We start from the raw sequence: 22,078 nt of genomic DNA, 5'->3' as shown, positions 1-22,078 counted from the left end.
CGAGTGATGGAAGGGAGTGTTGGCAGATTTACTTTTGACTTACCGTGCTCGCCCTCACAGATTCACAACTCGGAGTGCTGTTAACGACTTCGACTACAACGGCATCAAGTACAAGGCAGGAACAAGCATTCTCTCGCCCACCATCCAGATCCACATGGACCCCCGAATTTGGCCTGAGCCGGAGAAGTTTGACCCCGACAGGTGACTGCTCTGACAAAATTTAATGCCATGAATGCTGCGACAAAACTGAGATGAGAACAGGGCCCACTAGAACAGCTTCTTTGGCACAGGAGAGAGTTATAAATTGTGGGGTTAAAATGGGGGAGATAAATCCGTTCTCCCCGTTTTAGCCGCGGCTGACTCGGTTCAAAACCGCGCGGACCCCACCCCGTGATCGCGTACGCTACCGAGCGCACGCCGACCACGGCGGGCCGTGCTCTGCGGGAACAAAGGAACGACACACTGGCTGACACAAACAAGGCGTTTATTACTATAACAACAATAACGCCAGCTAGCAACAAAATACACTGAGGAATCTAGGATGTCCGACTCACCAGTACGGCTACGAGCGAATGTTCGCCCACGGTAGGGCAGAGGGAATATCTCCGAGGCCAGACGGGACGAGCTGAGGGGAACAAGTTTCCACACGAGGACGCCCGCGGCAGAGAGCGGAGCTTTGCGCGTGAACGTCCAACACGCTTCCCTGTCTCAGGGAGAAGAGAGCCAGCTATCCCCCGCGCGCGCGCAGCAAAACGCCAATCGCGGCGCTGGTGTCGCTGCGACGCGAGCGCCCTCCCCTGTTAGTTAGAGTAACCAAACTGAGAAGGGTGCGTTGCGGGAGAGATAACTACAGAGAACTAGAGCGTTGAGGGAAAGCGAACGCAGGGGACGAAGGCGTCCCCACAAAATCAGAATAACTTTCAATTTTATGCTAATACACCGAATTAGCACATGTCTCATTATATTGTTACGGGGATGTTACGGCGGTAAGTCTGTGTTGGCGGCTGCTCTGAGATGGCCAGCACTCAGCTCAGACACCGAGGGCCCAGCTACCAACTGTCAACGTCGTCGTCGTTCAGCGCACCGCCACTTCTTCGTTCACAGTCCATCGGTAACACTATCCCCCTCGGCTGAAGGCAACGTCCCGGTGCGTGTTAGGCGTGCGATGTCGATGGTGGGTGATAGGGCTTGAGGCGAGCTACATGAACGACTTCGGACTTCAGTGGAGCGGACGTCGACTTTAGGTGCAGCGGCGTGATTTCATACGTTACGTCGGTCACTGCCCGTAATACACGATAAGGACCTGTGTAGCGCGGCAGAAGTTTTTCACATAACCCCACACGACGGGATGGGAGCCACAGCAAGACGAGAGATCCGGCAGGGTAGCGCACATCACGGTGCAGGCCATCGTAGCGGTGTTTTTGAGCCTCTTGGGAGGCGGAGAGCTTGTGACGAGCAACCTGGCGGGCGGCGTCTGCTCGGGCGATAGCGTCATGCGCATATGTAGTGACAGGGCCGGCTGTGGGCAGCAGAGTGTCAAAGGGCAGTAAGGGGCCTCGTCCAAAGAGAAGATAGAAGGGCGAGTAACCAGCGGTATCATGGCGCGAAGAGCTGTAGGCGAAGGTGACAAAAGGCAAGCTTATGTCCCAGTCCCGGTGGTCGTCGGATACGTACATGGCGAGCATGTCTGTAAGGGTGCGGTTGAGACGCTCCGTTAGGCCGTTCGTCTGAGGATGATAAGCAGTGGTGAACTTGTGACGAACGGAGCACGAACGAAGGATTTCGCCAACAACTCGGGAGAGGAAGCAGCGGCCACGGTCGGTAAGGAGTTGACGGGGAGCGCCATGGTGTAATATGACGTCGTGCAGAAGGAAGTCAGCGACGTCAGTGGCACAGCTGGTTGGAATGGCGCGAGTGATCACGTACCGCGTGGCATAATCGGTGGCGACGGCAATCCACTTGTTCCCTGAGGAGGACTCCGGGAAGGGCCCGAGTAAATCTAGCCCAACACGAGAAAACGGGTCGGTCGGGATGGGAATCGGCTGCAGGTGTCCAGACGGCAGGACAGCGGGCTTCTTTCGGCGCTGACAGACGTCGCAAGCGGCAACGTAGCGTTGGACGGAGCGGTACAGACCAGGCCAGAAGAAACGCCGGCGCACGCGGTCGTACGTACGGGAGACACCAAGATGACCAGCCGTAGGTGCGTCATGCAGTTGTTTGAGGATAGTGGAACGTAGGTGTCGGGGAACAACGAGCAAGTGCTCAGCGCCATCAGGTCGCATGTTGCGGCGGTACAGCGTGTTCCCGTCCAGCAAAAACCGGGCCAGAGAAGTGTCGCGCCGGTCGGTGCTGACGCGGTCGATGAGAGAGGTGAGGGCGGGATCCAAGCGCTGTTCGTCGGCAATGTGGGAGAGGCCGGAGATGGAGAGGACACAGGCATCCGACTCACAGTCTGTAGAAGGAGGATCGACGGGATAGCGTGACAGGCAGTCTGCATCTTGATGAAGGCGACCGGACTTGTGAACCACGGAAAAGGTGTATTCTTGCAATCGCAATGCCCACCGGCCAAGACGGCCAGTAGGGTCCTTGAGAGAGGAGAGCCAGCACAGGGCGTGGTGGTCGGTGATAACAGTGAATGGGCGGCCAAACAAGTATGTGCGGAATTTTCCAATGGCCCAGACAAGAGCCAGGCACTCGCGTTCTGTGATGGAGTAATTCTTCTCGGCGGAAGAAAGAAGACGGCTGGCGTACGCAATCACGCAGTGCTGGCCGCGTTGTCGCTGAGCAAGGATGGCGCCAATTCCGTGACCACTGGCATCAGTGCGAAGTTCAGTCGGGGCAGACGGGTTGAAATGGGCCAAGACAGGAGGGTTAGTGAGGACGGCGATAAGGCTGGAGAATGCAGTAGCCTGCTCTGGTCCCCAGGAAAAAGGAACGCCTTTCTGCAACAGATTAGTGAGAGGGCGAGCGACGGCTGCGAAGTTCGGGACGAACCGGCGAAAGTAGGAACAGAGACCGATGAAGCTGCGGACATCGCTGGGCGAGCGGGGACAGGGAAAAGAACTGACGGCACGAACTTTATCAGGGTCAGGTTGTATGCCACTCGCATTCACGAAATGGCCGAGGACTTTGAGTTCGCGGCGGCCGAAAGTACATTTTTTTTAGTTGAGTTGAAGACCTGCGCGGCGGAAAAGTGCCAAGATGGACGAAAGGCGAAGCAGGTGGGTTTCAAAAGAGGGCGAGAAAACAATTACATCATCTAAGTAACAAAGACAGGTCGTCCACTTGAAGCCCCGGAGTAACGAATCCATCATCCGTTCAAATGTGGCAGGGGCGTTACAAAGGCCGAAGGGCATGACCTTAAATTGGTAAAGGCCATCAGGGGTGACGAAAGCTGTTTTCTCGCGGTCTCTTGCGTCAACAGAGATTTGCCAATACCCGCTACGAAGGTCGATGGAAGAAAAGTAACGGGCGCCATGTAAACAGTCCAGGGCATCATCTATGCGCGGAAGGGGATAGACGTCTTTCTTCGTGACCTTGTTGAGATGACGATAGTCGACGCAAAACCGCCAAGTTTGGTCTTTCTTTTTCACGAGCACGACAGGAGATGCCCAAGGGCTGTTTGAAGGCTCGATGATATCGTTGGCCAACATCTTGTCCACCTCCCGCTGGATGACCTGGCGCTCTGGTAGCGACACACGATATGGCCTCCGGTGTATAGGTCTTGCATCGCCGGTGTCAATGCGGTGAGTCACTACCGACGTTTGACCCAGAGGAGCAGAAGCGAAGTCAAAAATGTCGGTGTAGGACACCAAAAGGTTGTGAAGATCCTGTGCATGCTCGGGGCTCAGGTCAGAAGCAATCATCGCAGAAATGGATTGCGGAACGTTGGACGGGATGTCGGGCGCTTGAGAGACAGTAGAAGGCGGTCCAGGTGAGAGAGCAGTGACGGTACAGTCGGTGAGAGAAGACAAAGTAGCAAGCGATATGCCTGCAGGAAGAACTTGAGGTGACAAGCTGAAGTTGAGGACAGGGAGGTAGGTGCTATTCTTGGTGACGCTCACGATGAGGTGCGGAAGAACAACATTGCGAGAGAGAACGACATCGGCGAGTGGGCAGGCAAGATAATCCCCATCAGGAACCGCAGGAAATGGTGACATAGGCAGATAAACGGCAGAGTCGGGGGGCAGGCGAGCGTACTCGGTGGAGCGAAGGCGGGGCGTGGAGCTTGAGGGTGTGTCGGCTGAGCTGAGAGGCAGGTCCAATCGTAGAAGGCTGCTGGAGCAGTCGATAAGGGCAGAGTGAGTGGTTAGAAAGTCTAGACCAAGGATCACATTGTGAGGGCAGTGTTCGAGGACGGTGAACGAAACTGGGATGTTATGACCGGCAAGAGTGACGCGGGCAGCGCACAAGCCAGTGACGGCAGCAGTGCTGCCATCGGCAACGCGAACGGTGGGCGAAGCGGCAGGGGTCTGAACTTTTTTGAGGCGACGGCAAAAGGATGAGCTAAGAACCGAGACTTGGGCACCAGTGTCAATGAGGGCAGAAACAGGAACACCGTCCACAAAAACGTCGAGCAGATTACAGGGCGAAGGCTGGGTCAGTAGAGGATTTTCAGGTCGGGGCACCAATGCAGCATCACCTCCGGGAGCTGCACTGGCTAGTTTCCCGCGAAGCGGCCTGCAGAGGACGGTGAGTAACTGCGGTGCGGGAGAGGTGAGCGGGAACGGTGGGCTGTCGGAGAGGGAGAGCGGCTGGTTCTGCGAGGAGGCGGTGTGGACTCGGCGCTGGGTGGGTCATTCCGAGGCGTGAAGCGACGGGGTCCATAGTCATAACGGCGGTCGACGTAGGGCAAAGGTCGGGGAGGTGCGGACCAACGGCTGCGGCAGTGGCGAGAGATGTGGCCTACGCGCGAGCACGTAAAGCAGATCGGCCGGTCGTCAGGAGTACGCCACTCATCGGGATTGCGATACCTTGTGTAACTTGGGACGAAGGTGTTGCGGGCCGTAGCAGTAGCGACCACGGGAGAGATGGGGCTCGCACTCCGTGGTTCGACGGGACGATGGCTGGAGGGCATGCCCAAGTTGGCGACCTCCTGGCGGACGACAGCTTGAATAAGGGATATTGTGGCCAGGGTGTTGTCCGACAAGGGCGCGTTGGTCGTAACAGGAGCCAGGGCCTCCAGTTCACGGCGCACGATGAGAGTCACGTTGTCGGGATTTGAAGGCTGCCTCAGTGTCGGCAGATCCTCGCACGTGGAACTGGCAGCGGTGTTAGGCAGGCGATCAAAGCGGTGTGCAATGCGCCGGTGCTTGGCCTGCTCGAAGCGTCGACACACCTGCAGAACGGAGTCAACCGTAGAGCAGTCCCGGCATAGAAGAAGGTGGAAGGCATCGTCGGCAATGCCTTTAAGAATGTGGCCTACCTTATCGTCCTCGGTCATGTTGGGATCGACCTTTCGGCACAGTGCCAAGACGTCTTGAATGTATGTAATATATGATTCGGTGGCCGTTTGGGCGCGAGCTGCAAGTTCTTTTTTGGCAGCAAGCTGACGGCCAACTGGTTTCCCAAACAGGTCGCGGAGCTTCTGCTTGCAGGCATCCCACGTGGCAATCTCTTCTTCGTGGGTTTCGAACCACACGCGTGCGGTGCCGGCAAGATAAAATATCACATTGGCCAGCATCAGCGTGGCGTCCCACCTGTTGTGCTGGCTAACACGCTCATAGAGCGAGAGCCAGTCCTCGACATCCACGCCATCTGTACCGCAGAATGTGCCCGGGTCGCGAGGGTGGGCTACGACGACAGTTGGCGTGGCAGGCGCAGACGGAGGGGCCGGGTCGGTAGTCATCTCGCCCGTTCGGCCCGTCGTCTCGTCGGGTCGTCGGTATGTCGGCTCGAACCCGCGACCTCCACCAAAAGATGTTACGGGGATGTTACGGCGGTAAGTCTGTGTTGGCGGCTGCTCTGAGATGGCCAGCACTCAGCTCAGACACCGAGGGCCCAGCTACCAACTGTCAACGTCGTCGTCGTTCAGCGCACCGCCACTTCTTCGTTCACGGTCCATCGGTAACAATATGTTCACACGCCTTGCGGTACAGTTTAAAGCGTAGATTTTGCCGTGCATTCAGCAGTGCCATAACAAAAACTAAATTGATGTCTAAAATCCTTGAAAAAATTTTTGAATATGTAAAACTTTTAAGGTGCTCTTATGAAAATTTGAAAGTAGTGGTCCATTCTTCCAATGTGTCTAAAATTTTCTTTTAAAGTTTTTTCATCGCTGGCTTCGAGCAGTTAAGACTCCCATATGAAGCCAATGGGGAACGTTTTTGACCATAGTAAAAACGTTAATAGCAAAACAAAAATGCAAGCCTATCGATGGGGAACCTGCAGATATACTTATTGCTATAGTGAAAGCTTACAATATGCAAAAAAAAATTGCGTTCGTAAACTTTTTCCCGTTCGAAAATGATTTTGTCCTGAATTGTTAGGTATGACTGGAGCTAGCACTACTTGGTACACATAAATCAGAAGCGCATGGACTGCAATGCGGGGCAGTGTTTCTTTTTTCTTGTTGTTTTTGACCTTCTTTTGCCTCACATATTTACCTGAAATGAAGCAATTATGCAAATCAATAGACTTTTTTTCTAAAAGCAATTCTTGCCGGCAGAACGAGCACTGAAGATGTCGCAGGCACCTTTAAACTTGTGTTCTGCTCGACTTATAGACATGGAATGGAACCGCCTTCCCCCCGATATTGAAGCGATTGCAGACAACAAAAGCTTTCACGACGCAATAGCTGATATTGTTTATTCAGAAGGAAGTTGATCATGTGTTATATCTGTTTCCACTGTGTTGTGTACATTGATTTTATGTTATTTACGCTTTGTGAATGTTGTTGGTTTTATTCAGGAGAAAATTTATTTTCTACTGCCTCTTTTCACTGTATTGTATTCATTGTTCTTTATCCTAATTAACCCACTCCCCTCTGTAATGCCTTTGGCCCTGAGGGTACAATAAATAAATAAATAAATCCAGTAGACAGGACTGCTTGATGCACTCAACCCGGGCAATCATGAAGGAAGCGGCAGAGCAGCGACTGAGTTTCAGAATTTTTGCATTATAAGCCAGAATTTCAGAGAATCCCAACAGCACTTCATTTCTGATGCTTCTAGATTCCTGCCAGAAAACGTAGCCGCTAGGCCGACTATTGCGTACCAGCCTTTCGGTGATGGCCCGAGGAATTGCATCGGAAAGCGCCTGGCACTCCTCGAAATCATCTACACGGGTGCAAGGATGGTCGAAAAGTTCAAGCTCACTCTGGGAGAGTCTCAAAAGGTGAGGACGCGTTTTCTGCACTCAGTTATTCTTTATCGGTCACGCAAACAACCCTGATACTGCTCATGCAAGATAGGGATACAACGCAGCTTCAGTAACCAAAGTTGGCGGTCACAAACAGTGCGGACTCAGCTGTTGCCAGGCTGTCCAAATGGGTGTTTTGAGGCGAAATCCTTTAATGTCTCATCGTTGTCGACAGAAGGTTGTCAGCAGAGGTGTCACGCTTTTCGGTTGGTCTAAATGATTATGACGTCAGAGTGCGCGTATTCGAAATAATGAGGTCACCCACGGATGCCTGCCCCCCTTTCTGGAGAAGACGAAAACTAATATAATAGTTGTCCGCTCCGACAGGGGGCGTAAGGCATCCGTGGGTGACCACATTACTTACCTAATTACTGCGAACTGAGCCATGGATACGTACAACCGAACTCATCGAAGCGGAGAGAGAGTCGTGCTAAAGAAGCAGTCAAAGTCGACAGTCAAAGTGTACAGTTGTAATGTGTAGTCAAAGTGTGTAGTCAAATAAAGCACTAGTACAGCACAAACAGTCTCGCAGTCAGTGCCAAACAGTGCGCCAGGAAAGGCTTTCGCCTTGCAGCACTTTAGAGAGCCAAATTGCCCCCTGAATTTTTTGTTAGAGGTCGTCAGTGTTTTTGCGTATGCTTATGCAGTTCCTCTGAAAGCTGACAAAAAAAAGGGAAAACCTTATTAACTGTAGGCATCATCGGTAAGTGGCGGTTTAAACTGAAATAATCCCCTTTGCTGTTTTCTTTTTCATTTTACCACAATGCTACAGTTAAACGCTAAGGTGTTAACAAAACTCTCGGAAAAGAGATATTTTTGCTTCTCTGCAAAACCTATATTTAAAGTTTTTAAGCAAAGCCGATTAAAGTAAAAAATTAAGCGTTGCAGCATGCGCGAAACAACCGACAAGCTATGAGACATGAGTATAAGAATGGGCGCGTGTAATTGATAAACGAACTTAATTGGATAAAACTTATTCCGGCCTCAGCTCGGCATGTGTTCTGTTATCACATTTCTTGGGCAACCAAATTTATTTCTTCCCCATCATGCATGCCGAAGCGCCACTGGAAAATGCACAGCCGTAAGTCCCACGTGTTCAGAAACGGTCAGAAGTTTTAAAAACAAGTTCCACTCTGCGCTTCACTATAATTGGGTAAAAGCATTTGCAAAATGGTGCCTATAGTTCAAGCCCTAGACCCAGAATCCAAAAAAGTTTTTCTCCAGTTCGCGAAAAAAAATGGTGGGCGATTTAGCGTGGCTAGGCCGAATGAAAATTGCGGGCGCTAGGCGCTTCGGTATTCACTTCGCTTTCGGTTAGAGGCTTGATTTTCAAGGTCAAGCTGGCTTCCGACAAAAGATACACGCTTTAAGGGTACGACGCGATAGCGATAATAGATTAATGCCCATATGTCTGGAATTTTCATTCTGGACTTTGCGTTCACGGATCCGTGAGAGTCCTCCTGCGAATCCTGGTGCAGTGGTTAATCGATGCTCCAATGCCCAGCGATGGCAGGTGCTTCATGGTCACAGTGAGAGGCTCCGGACTGACAAACTTCGGCGAAATCTGAGATGGTGGTTTTTAGTGATGGCGCACAAATAAGCTCCTTATGACAATTGTTACGAGGAGATCACAATGAGCATAACATAATGAAAGCCTCATGTTGTACGACTCACAATCAAAATAGCTGGTTGTGAGAACAATTCGTTAATAATTTAAAAACGGAACAAAAGAAGCATGCGCAAAGAATGGTGAGCAAGCTTTTCCCACATGCGGCAATATTACATTCCTATTTAAGAGGCAAAAACCTGAATTTTTGGAGATGCAATTTTTTTCGGCGCAACAAAAACCTTACTATCTAATGAGCCGGATTTCGCGATTATTTTTTTTCTGAGAATATCCTCATCAAAAATTTGTTTATAAGTGGATGTGCCAGGTTTTATATATTCTGATGCTAGAAACGGCCATCAGCTTCCGCGATAACAATTGCACGCCGGCAAAAGTGAGGACCCAAACTGGCCACAGCCGCCCGACAGTAATGTGAGAGCTTTAGTATAGACCAGCATCGGTCTTAGTTTCCATACCCAAAACCTTTATGGTACAGTGATGTGAGCCTCTTGGATGGATGGATGATGGATGGATGGATAGAAGCGCCCCTTTTGAAACGGGGTGGTGGCAGTTGCCACCATGCTCAGCTTTTCTTTCTTTATTATTGTTCAACTGTGTTGTCAATTCTCATTAAGATTCGTCATCATCTTTACCTACGGTTTACCAATGTTTCCGTTAGTGTTCTGGCGCCATCTAGTTTCAAAATTTCAAAGCACTTCATCGGCGATAAAAAGGCAACGTTGTTTTTCATCGAAGGGCATATTCGAAAAAGAGTGAACGGCAATAAAAAATTCATGATGAACAATTGGTTAAAAAGATACAGACTTAACAACTTCTAATATTTTGCTAATATGGGGTCGCCTGATGGGATACACCGAAAAGGACAAGATTTCACAGCGATAGCTCGGACCTAGTAGTAATATGTGATTTTAATCACGAATTAAAATTATAGATACCAGTTTCTTTGATTTTAAATTGCTCGATTGCTGGAATGTGCGAAAAGATCTTTTCATCACCACCATAATTTCTTGACACGTTCTCTTCGTTGTTAGCACCTTTATAAATGAGCACGAGAACACTTTTTCAAGAACCACTTATAAGAGTGGCGTTTTCGCTGCATGGCGGAGATTTTTCTATGTTGTTAACGTATCCATTTTTTTTCAGGGCCGTATGATAATGGACTACCATGCCATGGTGTCATCACCAGGCGATGGTCCGTACATCAAGTTCAAGCGGCTGTAACCAGTCCACAACCGCGTCACGAGAAAATGTCGCCATCTGTACAAACTACCAGAATGAAAGCTGGAAGCGTTCATCAGTAGTGTAGATATCACTCAATCATCAGTTTTACCTGAGAATTTCTCCAGAACAAGAGTTATATCGTGAGGCAGAAGCCAAAGCTTCCTACGCCAGAGCTCGCAGGTCCGATACACAGGGTGTTTCGGCTAAGACTACACAATATTTAAAAAATAGGCTTTTTGATTCAGAAGAGACCTGTTTTCCGCATAACATTGTCAGCGGAGTAGTGGATCAGAATACAGCTAAAGTAGCAGGTTGGTTAACTAATAATGAATGGTTAACTTCAACTATTACTGTTAGGGCTCCTTAATTATTGTGATGCGTGTGGCCCACCGAAAGTAATGTCCATATAAGTTTTTAGGAATTTCAAAAATGCGGTTACTCTCAGCACTGTGGCAGGCCAAATTTTGGCTATTCCTACGAGTTACGTGCACTGGAGAGGTTGCTTTGCCTGCAAGCTTCTCGAAAGCACATGTATTTTGGCGCGATGGAGGCAGAATTCGTTGGGCCAGACCGCTGAGGGTAACCGCGTTTTCGAAATTCTAAAAACTTATATGGATATTGCGTACAGCTAGCTACACACCTCGAACTAGTTAGGGAGCCTAACAGTAATGTTTAGAAAGTTAACTGTTAAATATTAGTTAACCATCCTAGTTAGCAAATCTTAGCTGTATTCTGATGAACTACACCACCGACAATGCTATGCCGAAAAAAAGCGCTATGCTAACTCAAAGAGCCTATTTTTTAAAATTCTGTAAAGTTTTAGGTGAAACACCCTGTATTTATTTGCAGTTCGCAATGCCTTATTCATGCAGGGGTGAATAAAAAAGGGCAATTTGGTGCTCTCTAACAAAGCCCTGATTTCGAGACCCCAGTGAAGCTTGGAGCGCGTGGAAAGGACGGAGTTGAAGAGCGGCATGCAGGCTGTTGACTATGGTCGACATCAATTAGCAATTGTCTTTGCACATGGTCCTCATTGACTTAACAGGAATCTTTCTACGAACAGCAAAGCTTTAAATAATCAATTCCACCCATTATTTGCTATTCACTTGTGCATCAAATATTTAGATGTTCCAATAAAACAACTGTATGAACATTAATAATGCGACACCATTTCTGAAGTGGTTGAACCGGCTCTTAACTTGAGAAAAGTGTACGTTTTACCAAGAAGCGAAAAAAAAGGCGCAGAGAGTCCAAGAGGACGAGTTCAAAGCCGTCCTCCTGCCTATTGATGAAGTTTATTTTTCTGTACGTTAAGAGCTGGTTTAACGATTCCTAGTGTCCCCTCTAGGTGTGGAACATACTGTACTTTCAGGCGGGACACGAAAGTCCGGCAGGAGTCAAAACAATCTAAATAACGAGTAGGCGAACCGCTGCCGCTTAGCGTCGAAATTTGGGCTAGTTTCGTGCAACATGTCTGGAAGTACCTGCCCCACGATATGAACACAAAAAAACAACAAAGTAAGCGAATGAACAAGGACATAAAAAATGTCAGCGATTACGTTTAATTGGATGGGGCCGGCGAGAAGGCGCCTAGATCTGAGCGTACTAGGTATCACGAGACGACAAGGAAAAATACGAAGAAGGAAAAGGGTAAATTTCAATCCCTAATTAGCCTTGCTTTTATTGAAGGCTTCAAAAATTCAGTGCGCAGTAGACTGATGGGGAAATTTTCAACGTCTAATGCATGGCCTACCTGAATTTAAAAGCGTTTCAAGGCTTCTTTAAAAACACAGTGTCTTATATCCACAAGACTCGTCATCGGAACGACTTTAGGCAAAACAACAGGTTTTGCTAACTTTTTTGGACGCGCTCTTAAAGAGTCACTAGTCTTAGATTAGACGGAGAATCTGTGGCGATGTCAGCAGTTTCGGCGTGACGCCATTGGTTGCAGGTGCAATCGTTCTTTCTGAAATTTTAGTCGACGTGAAGCCCGTTCGCGCTTTTCAGTGAACATGCCTGCTAGTGACACTAAATATCCCCCTCGAAACACGTTCTCCTCTAAACTGGCACCAATATCCATTCCAAATATTTTTCAAAGGGGAACAAACACAGTCAACCCATGACGCATTTCTGCGGAGAAACGTTAACGAACGCACGGCCGCGGGTGTTAAACACACGAACGACTGCACAACGGCTGTTTCACAACATTCCGACAGAAGCGAAGCGCCTTGCCCTCTGTGCCAGTGCAGTTTATATTCTATTGAAATTCTATTTCTTTTCCAATTTATAACTACTCAGCTGAATGACCTTGAAGCATTCCGAGATTCTGTTCTTCTCTTCCTTTACTAACGCGAGCCTTTCTCTGACTTTTAATTGCGTACTTTGAACAAAGTGTTTATTATTTGCTCCTTAAGTTAGACAGAAACAATCGCGACTTGGTTAAGATTCTGCTTTATTGCTCGGGCTGCTACGGTTGTTGATATAATAAAGTTTTCTTTGGGTGATCCTCAGCTCGCCGCATTCCGTTTCATCTGCACCATTGGAACTGTTTGCAATGATTTCTTCTTTCCAGGCCATGTATACATCTGCTGCAGAATGTAGCGGCATAGTTTTAAACACAATGGTATGGTTAATCATCACGTATTCTGGCCATTGTGCAGACAACGGTCGATGAATTAGTGCCGGCTGTATAATTAACGTGCGCAAAACCTGATGTTCTAACTTCCAGCTCATGTCGGGGATCGATGAACCAGTATTCGCTCACTCAGGCACACATGCACTTCGATTAATTTCATCCAACACTTCAGCTCCAATCCTCATCCGTATTTTCATTTGTTTTTGTACAAATCAGTGGAATAAGTTAGTACAAACTGTTACGTCAGATAGGTCTTTGCGTTCGCACAAACAAGCAATTAGAACACTTCAACAAGAAGTGGAATAATAGAAATACACCAAATTCTATGCGTTTTTAGGTTGTTTTTTCTTCGTTTTTAGGTATTGTTTACTTTTCCTTCCACTCATTTCATATTTATTAGGATCACCTTTCAGGTATTCGCTTTGTTCAATATACGGACCGCTCACACAACTCTTGTGCTGAGTTTTGTGGTTGTTCCGTACCATAACGTGTATAGTAGGTCCATAGAATAACAACAAAAATTGTCTGAGTACTAATGTGATTTTGAACGGAGGAATAAGGCCGGAACGGCCGCTCAACTTTACACCACTGTGGGAGTGTCCATCTGCTTACAGTCACCAAATCCCCTCGGAGTAAAAGTCGCACGAGGTTAAAAAGAGGTTCATGTCAGCTGCCCCATCTAGCAAAAACATGCTATAAAAGCACTCTAACTAGAGGTTAACCTGCGTTGGTTAACCACTCTCACCAAAACAGAGTTATTATAAACTTGAAAATACAAAAACAACAACCAGGTGCCGCCACCACCGGTCGATTTTGCAATTAAACTGCACGCGTCGACACCGAATTCCGGCCGCGCATTTTACAGGAAACGCAACAGCGGTGTTCGCTATACAAAGCGGTGGCAACCCGTCCTCTTCTGCATGGAAGTCATGAGTTTCTATTGACGGACGGCACAATTTTTATACCGAATTTTCGCGCTCATAAGTGTGCATTAATTATGCTACCGGGAAAACGGGATCACAGCCAAAAAGATCCTCAGAGTTCATTGTTACCGGGAAAAATAATTGAATAAAGGTGTCCTTTGTGTACATTTTAAGCAGCTGATTTAAGCTAATAAATTATAATGCAGAAGAGTTACTAAAGCAAAGCAAGGACCCAGATAGCGCACCGGGTAGCGTACAAAAGCATCGTACCGTGAAAGCGATTACCCTTGGCGCTATGGCTGGACAAAATTTGTCTTTTTCGACTTGTTGCGTGCACTGGAGAGGTTGCTTTGCCTGCACGCTTTCGAAAGCGCACGTATTTTCGCGCGATGCAATCAAATTTTGTAGAGTCACAGCGGCGAGGGTAATTTCGTTTCCGAAATTTTAAAAACTGATATGGCTACACATCTCTAATTGCAACTAGGCTAAAACATTTAATATTAAAAACTAGTTAAGCAGCTCACTACTTAAGACGATTCACCGGTTTTCTGCTGTCCGCCAACACAGGTAATACTGCGCCGCAAAACCAGTATTTTTTAGCCCAAGAAGCCTATTACTGAAAATTTCCGAAAGTGTTCGCTGAAACAGCCAGTATATTTGTAAACGGGTGATTTGCCTGAACTACGATGGTCTATGTAAGTACGAGGCGCTGTTTAGGAAACATCACTGAGCACATAAAGCTAACAGGCACATACAAAGCGCGAAGAGTTTCCGGCCTGACTGTCCCTAAAATCGCGGGCCTTCTTACGACACGATTATGGTCCTTTATTATCCAAGGAAAAGAAGGGGACTGTGGTGGAACTATTTTATTCAGATTCCATTTTATCTCGTTCTTCCGCTTATCTGATTGGAGATCAGGGGAGTCTCCCCGGGCCCATCGCCCCGGCTGTGGGTCGCTACAGCGGCTTCCCCCTCCTCCTCACCTTCATTTTTTTGTTGCGAAAGCAACACTACGCTAGTCGCCGAGCCATTTCGTGGAGCCGAGTACAGGCCATACTGCGCATGCGCGAGGAGCAGTGACGTCACATGGCGCACAGCTGGCGCGCCGCCGCCGTCGCTGCGCGGGTGACTCAGAGGTGCCGCCGCCGCGCTCGCCAGTTGCGCATGCGCAGTAGCGGCGCATAGCTAGCGTGCCGGGGCCGCCGGCACGCCAGCTGTACGTAGTGACGTCACTTGCTCCTCGCGCATGCGCAGTATGGTCGTGCATGAGCACGCGAAACGGAGAGACTGTGGGCAATGTAGCTCACGCACCAATATATGGATACGCGCAGATGTTGCTTTCGCAATCCTTCAGGTTCAACCAGAGCTAAACCACAGCCAATTTTTTTTTTTCATCTTCAGGTGCCAAAAATCACAATTGCCCTTGGGCCACCTCTTGTGTATTACAATTGAATTAAGCCTGCTGTACGTAAGTGGCGCAGGCAGGGGCTTTTATTTTTTCAATCTGTTTTAGGTCGCCCCACCTTACAGAATGTCATTTTATTGGCAATTGGCTCGAAGCCGCAGGAATTAGTCAGGTAGACGGGAGGATGGAAAGACTAGAACAGAACAAGACCACAATAATTGCATCACAACTGCCTTATATTGCATAAATGCGTTTCATCCGCTGCTTACGAACAAACTGAGGAGAAAAGGAGCGGTTGACTACTACGAGAGAACTGGGCACGGAAAAAAGCGACCTCATTGTTCTCGCTTTCTACCTCTACACATCACTGTAACTATAAAAATGTAAACATCTAAAGTAGCACCCGGTTAATGTATCTCAGCTTTTGTTGCGACGAAATTCTTGAAACTTCTTTTGTCTGTATCTATTCCGCTTATATGGACATTTATCCATTTACGCTACTGCGCCATACCCTTAAGGCGGAGCTTGAGTGTCCCATCCAGTTTCGTCAAAAAACAAAAGCAAACAAAGCATGCAAACAAAAGTTTCCGTGAAGCTTATTAAGCTTCTTTTCGAGAAAACAGGATGAAACACTTAAGCTCTGCCTTCAGGGTTTGGCGTGACAGCTTTAGTAAGTTAATGCCCACATATGCGGAGTTGATCATTCTCGACTTTACATTCATAGTTCCCTGGGAGTCCTCATACCGCTCCTGGCGCAGTGAGAGAGTGGAATGGTACGACGACTCCCATGGATCTATGAATGGAGAGAATGACCAGTTCCGCATGTTTGGAAATTACCATTTATCGCTATCCGAACAACTGTCATCCATGAACACTGGATATGAACACTGAGACCGAAAACAAAGCCGAACTGCTAGCGCAGCTAATTCACATTTCACCTAACTACGCGAATCGACTACCGTTTTTCTCCGACAAGATAGTAGTAACACTATCGTAACGGGTAGAAATACATGTATATATTTACAAACGCGGAAAGCAGGTATATACAGCACGAGACATCCAAGGAGCCTTACTAGAAGGGCCAGTGCCCGAAAACACTTCGTCCTCCTCGTCTATCACACACAAGTGCCATACTTCGTTACCTTTTTTGTCCAAGCTGGTGGTAACGTAATCCTCGTCGACAAAAGCACCGTCGTGGCGCTAAGGAGAAGACGTATCAGCGGCGTGGTATAGTTTAAGCTGAGCCACATGCAAGACATCAGTCACGGGGTGGGTAGATGACGTCGTAGAAGAGACGGCTAATTTCGTACGTGATGTCGGTCGCCTGGCGGAGGACTCGATAAGGGCCGATGTAGCGGGGCAGCAGCTTTTCAGATAGTCATACGCGGCGAGAGGGACACCACAGGAGGACGAGGGACCCCGGGGAGATGTGGATGGCCCGATGTCGGTGGTCGTAAATGGCCTTCTGCTGGACTTGAGATGCGGAGAGACAAGCGTGAGCAACTTGGCGCGGCATGGTGGTCTGTGTAATGTCATCCTGTGCGTACTCTGTGGGCGGAGCGATGACGGGCGGAGTTAAGTTTCTTCCGTAGAATGTCGGAATGGCCGGTTGGTCTGATCGAATGCTGGGCACCACGTCTTCGTCCACTCGTCCGGCGACACGTTGCCGGTTGGTGCAGCCACTCCAAACTTCTTGACAACAAAACTAGTTTATTGAAGACGAGACTAGTAATAAAGGCAACAGGAGAAAAAGGCGGTTTAAAGAAAGGCTGTCTAAAAGCGGCCGCGGCTGGCACTCGGCGCGCTTCTCCTCTTGGTTTGCGGCGGGTTTTAATACCTTCGATAATTGGGCGGAGCTGTATTAAATCTACTCTCGCCCAATTTCAACCAATACTGCTGCAATGGCACTGTACATACAAGTGGGCGGAGCCCAGTGCTCGCCACAGCCCGACTCTAGAGGCGCCAGTAAAGTCTACTGCTTAGCTAGATAGTCGGGGTTTTCAGAAGTCGCCGACCTTACTGACCCCCACCCACTTGACAGCTAATCTCTTTTCAATGGAAAACGGTCGTCGGCCCCTTGCGACCCCGACAAGGCTGTTCGCGGTCTTTTTTCCCAATCTCCGCGGCCTTGGACAGCGTCCGAAGCGCGCGACGCTCTGTCACCATTCCTAACCCCTCCAGACTTTCCGACGGACACGGTAGTTACCGCCGAGAGGGGGGAAAGGAGCCACAGGCGCCGTAGGCTTCTACCTTAACAGGCGGTAACAACGTGTCCAAAGGCAAGTGAGGATGGCGGCTGAACAAAAGATAGAAATGAAAAAAGCCTCAAGTGTCATGGCGGGACGAATTAAAAGCGAAGGTGATATAAGGCAAAACTTCGTCCCAATCGCGATGGTCGAGAGAGACACACATGGATAGCATATGCGTGCGTGTTCGATTGAGACGTTCCGTAAGACCATTAGTCTGATGTGGAGAGTTTGTGTTGGGTAGAACAGGACCGAAGGATGTCGTTGACGACTTTCGACAAGAAATAGCGGCCGCGGTCGGTGAGGAGTTACCGTGGTGCACCATAATGAAGGATGAGGTTATGCAGGTAAAAGTCTGCAACATCTGTAGCGCAGCTCGTCGGCAACGGACGCGAGATGGCATATCTTATGGCATAGCCGGTTGCTGATCCACTTATTACCAGATCGGGTCAGCGGGAAAGGGCCAAGAAGGTCGAGACCGACACGATAGGAAGGAGCGGGAGGTATGTCAATAGGCTCGAGTTGAAAACCAACTGTCGCCATGGAATCACGAAAACTCACATCATTGTTCTTTATTATGTGTTGTATTGACTGAACTAGAATAACTGTGCATGCATGCTAGTTTTACGGGGAAAAAAAAATAATTTTTGCAACTAATTTATCGCACCTTTTTAAGTGACATAAATCGTTTATTTAAAAAAACTCTTGTATCTTGCTTTGTCTGGTTGAGTAGATGCAATAGGGGTACATTCAAAAAACCCAGAGCTTCATTTCATTTTTCCTGTACAAGGTTGGAGAGAAGTTTTTCTTCAATAGACAAAAACTGCTTTTTCGGGAATCGCCGTTCAAACTGCGGCTGCGCGGTCACAATCCTAGAATGTGCCTGGGGCCTAATCGTCGGCATCTTTCATTTCGAAATGGTTTATAAAACCGTTCCGGGCACATTATTTTATCTTCTATATCTTCTTGCATTCGGCAGAGCCGTGACACTATACCCTTGCTTTAGGGTGTTACCCATGTCGCTCAGCACCGCCATACAAAATGCGGAAGCTGGAAGCAACCACCAGGTTTCGGAAACTGACGCGTTTGAAAACATTGTTTCATTATTATTTTGAAAGAAAAAAGAACAAATACGTAAACGCATCCCGCTTCAATTTGCGCTTGATTAAATGAGTGAATTGGTGTGGCTAGAACCGCTTTAAAATATCTTTCAGCACCCAAACGAGCATGCTGTTTGGGGAACATGTTTGTTAGGAAGTTAGACATTCCAAAGTGAAAAACCAAAGAACTATTTTTGGTCAACTTTGCTACCATCCACCATTAAGCACAGAGCTATCTTTAGTGAGCAACTTAATTCGTTGCAATCTTCGTGGATAACCTCCTGGAGAAAGTGCTTGTTTGAACATTTCCTGTGACTGCAAGCTCACAATTCGCATTTGTTTATTCTCTCGTACCACCTCTTTCTTCTTTATTGCCTGAGCGCTTGGTTGTGCGCTTCATTTCAGCTGCGTACATTTAGATCACACTGATGAAAATGTCCGACTTGCAGTGGTTTAGCTCTGGTTAAACCTGGAGGATTGCGAAAGCAACGAGGAGAGAGAGGCGACGGAGAGCGCACGGCGGCCCCGGCAGCCTGTTCGCCAAATGCAGCCGGTGTACTACAGCCAGCGACGACAGCGCCGCCCACCGGCAGGTAGCAGCCACATTAAGGCTGGTTATAAATATTCATTCAGAACGACGGCTTGACATCGCCGCTATGGCGCAGTGAATTAGAGGCACGTGTTGCGTATGGAAGGTCGACCGTTCGACTCCCCTCTCTGTAGTGTAATTTTATTGTTTTTTATTACATTTTCTTATTTTTTGCCTTTTAGGTCGCAAATCCTGATGCTTAGTGGCATACAACGCCGTTTAAGATTTTCAAAACATTTTCTGCATACTTTAATACACATCATTCACAGCGATCAGTTTTGATTTCAGACTAAATATTACATGGTTAATAACAATAGGTTGGTATAGACTTTTAAGCATTATTTAGGGATTCATTATCCCTTTTAGGTAAGCCGTTGTGACAATCTTCAGTCACCGTGCGCGCCTCGGCACGCTAGCTATGCGCCGCTACTGCGCATGCGCAACTGGCGAGCGCGGCGGCAGCACCTCTGAGTCACCCGCGCAACGACGGCGGCGGCGCATGGCTCGGCGACTCGCGTAGTGTTGCTTTCACAACAATAGTAGAATAAATTCGTATACGGTACGAGGTCCAGGAGTGCGCAGTAGAGGCAGACGGTAGAATGGTTCGACAGGACACCGGAAAGTTCTCTCAGGAGACGAAATATTTCGTCAAGAAACGCCAAAGCATGAAAACATGAAACCCCACAGGGAGAACAGAACATGCGCAATGTAACTGATATAAAGAAGTTTAATATGGATAGAATTGAGCATGCTCTGCCGAAGGGAGGTGCCCTAAAAGCACTCAGTAGGACACTGGGCATAGGCAAAAATAAGATGCATGCGTTAAGAGACAAAGAGGGCAATGTCATTAGCACTATGTATAGGATAGTAAATGCACCCGAAGAGTTCCACAAATATGTACGGTATCCAATGTAATCAGGACTTAAATAAGTTAGGTAGTATTGCATAGCAATGGGACATGTGGCCAATTAAAAATGAGGCAATAATGAAAGTCTTAGAAGCAAATCAAAGGTTGAAAGCAGCTGGTGACGATCAAGTAACAGATGATCAGTTGAAGAACGGAGGGGAGAGTGCTAGAAAAACTAGCCATCCTGAATACTCAATCCCTTATGATCCCAAGCGTATGAGAAGCTTGGAAGAACGCTAAAATAATCTGATGCATAAAAGAGGAGACGTCAAAGACTTGAAAACTAAAGAACGATCAACTTGGTGCCCGTTGCCTGTAAGGCAATTATTAAGGTAATCGCTAATAGAATCAGTGCCAGTTTAGACGTCAATTAACCCAATGATTAGGCAGGCTTTCGTAAAAAATACTCGGCAATTGACCATATCGAGACTATCAATAACGATGACGAAGATACGTGCAGAGTATAAGCAAGCGCTATATATAGCCTTAATAGATAATGAGAAAGCATTTAACTCAGTCGAAACCTCAGCAGCCACATGCAGGCATTGAGGAATCAGGGTGTTGAAGAGCCTCAGGAAAAATACTGCAAGATATCTCGCGGCTGCACAGCTACCATAGTCCTCCATATAGTCAGCAATAAAATTCCAATAAGGAAGGGTGTCAGGTAAGGAGACACGATCTCGCCAATGCTATTGACCGCCTGTTTGCAGGAGATATTCAAAGGACTGTATTTGGAAGAGTTGCGGGCAAAAGTTAGCAGAATCCTTAGTAATTTGCGATTCGCTAATGACACTGTATTGCTAAGTTACTCAGGAGATGAAGTTCAAAGTATAATAAATGAGCTATATGCAAGAAGAGCAGAACGGTGGGTCTAAAAATTATTATGCAGTCAACTCAAGTAATGTTGAACCCTCTGGAAGTGGTAAGGAAACACGTCTGCTTCGGACATGTACTGAGCGCAGATCCGGATCACGAGAATGAAATGACTAGAAGAATAAGAACTCTCTGAATCGCATTTGCAGGTTCTCTCAGATTATGAGTGGCAGGTTACCAATATCCCTCAAGAGAAAAGTATACAACAGCTGTATCTTACCGGTGCTCACCTATGAGGCAGAAACTTGGAGGATAAAGAAAAGGGTTCAACTTGAGTTAAGGATAATTCAACGAGCTATGGAAAGGAAAATTAGAGGTGTAACGTTAAGAGACAAAAAGAGGGCAAAGAGGATCAGGCAACAGAACTGATTTATTTACATCCTAGTCGAAATCGAGAGGAAGGAATGGGCGCGGACAAGGCATGTAATGCAAAGGCAAGATAAGCGATGGTCTTTAAGGATAACAAACTGGATTCCACGGGAAGGAAAGCGTAGCAGGGGGCGGCAGAAAGTTGGGTGGGTGGATGAAATTAAGAAGTTTGCGGAGAGAGGGTGGTCTAGCTGGCACAAGACAAGGTTCTTTGGAGCAATATGGGAGAGGGCCTGTGCCCTGCACTGGGCGTAGTCAGGCTGATGATGATGATGTTGAGACTGCCCATTTCGGCATTGCCGCTAGCTCCGCACCACCAGCCTCCGTGTTTTGAACATATGGGCTTCTTTCTATGCAAGCTACGATATCACTGTACATCTACCTTGCACCTATTCACTGACCCTGTTCTGTGGCCCAGGCTAGTAAAGCTCTCCCTTAAATGCCCTGCCGGTTACCAGTGACAATACTGAAGTAGATTGTTGAGAGAAACAACATGTGAACTGATTTTGTGCAACATTACATCGAAGTTCCTAGTTGTCTTGTTGTAAACGTAAATTAACAACACAGACAGAAAAAGAGCTCTGCAGACGTGACTTGGAAGGGCCTGACGTCCGTACCGACAAGGTCCGAAATAGGAAAATGGGCGTAACGTGGTTACGGAAATGAGGGGAGAGAAATTCCTCGCCTTATTCTGCCGTACTCGTCCACGTGCCGAACCGCCGACCAACTCCTTCTGTTATCGCTCATTATCAGGGCCATTCGCTCAGCGGTAAGGCGACCGTGGAACTAGAGCCCGATAAGAGAAAAGACGCAACATCCCCTAG

The 22,078-nt window shown here is 47.9% G+C and overlaps 3 protein-coding genes across 8 annotated transcripts in view; 1 reads left to right on the top strand and 2 right to left on the bottom strand.

The window, feature by feature from the left end:
• The window catches only part of LOC149346974 (cytochrome P450 3A8-like), a 32,501-nt gene extending 22,223 nt beyond the window's left edge, over window positions 1-10,278 (top strand). For all 4 annotated transcript variants that reach the window (XM_089586791.1, XM_089586789.1, XM_089586788.1 and 1 more), the window contains 3 exons: window positions 61-201; window positions 7,173-7,335; window positions 10,130-10,278. In XM_089586791.1, the coding sequence (XP_089442917.1) occupies window positions 61-201; window positions 7,173-7,335; window positions 10,130-10,207 (382 nt within the window). In that variant the 3' untranslated portion in view covers window positions 10,208-10,278. The remainder of the gene's footprint in view (window positions 1-60; window positions 202-7,172; window positions 7,336-10,129) is intronic.
• Window positions 1-16,494, bottom strand: part of LOC149346973 (uncharacterized) — a 51,870-nt gene extending 35,376 nt beyond the window's left edge. For all 3 annotated transcript variants that reach the window (XM_089586795.1, XM_089586794.1, XM_089586796.1), the window contains exon 1: window positions 16,313-16,494. In XM_089586795.1, the coding sequence (XP_089442921.1) occupies window positions 16,313-16,429 (117 nt within the window). In that variant the 5' untranslated portion in view covers window positions 16,430-16,494. The remainder of the gene's footprint in view (window positions 1-16,312) is intronic.
• Window positions 4,419-6,061, bottom strand: LOC149346975 (uncharacterized). Its single transcript, XM_089586793.1, has one exon. The coding sequence runs from the start codon at window positions 5,846-5,848 to the stop codon at window positions 4,661-4,663; it is 1,188 nt and encodes a 395-aa protein (XP_089442919.1). The 5' UTR covers window positions 5,849-6,061; the 3' UTR covers window positions 4,419-4,660.
• Window positions 16,495-22,078: the final 5,584 nt, after the last annotated feature.

The sequence above is a fragment of the Amblyomma mixtum genome, chromosome 4 (genome assembly GCF_055824585.1).
Source record: "Amblyomma mixtum isolate Tamu chromosome 4, ASM5582458v1, whole genome shotgun sequence".
In the NCBI taxonomy this organism is placed as follows: domain Eukaryota; kingdom Metazoa; phylum Arthropoda; class Arachnida; order Ixodida; family Ixodidae; genus Amblyomma; species Amblyomma mixtum.
The sequence above is the reverse complement of the archived record's forward strand: the minus strand, read 5'-3'. Positions and strand labels throughout refer to the sequence as shown.

Excerpts from the sequence above, each read along its gene's own strand:
- LOC149346975 (XM_089586793.1), bottom strand. The coding sequence starts at position 5,848 with ATGACTACCGACCCGGCCCCTCCGTCTGCGCCTGCCACGCCAACTGTC.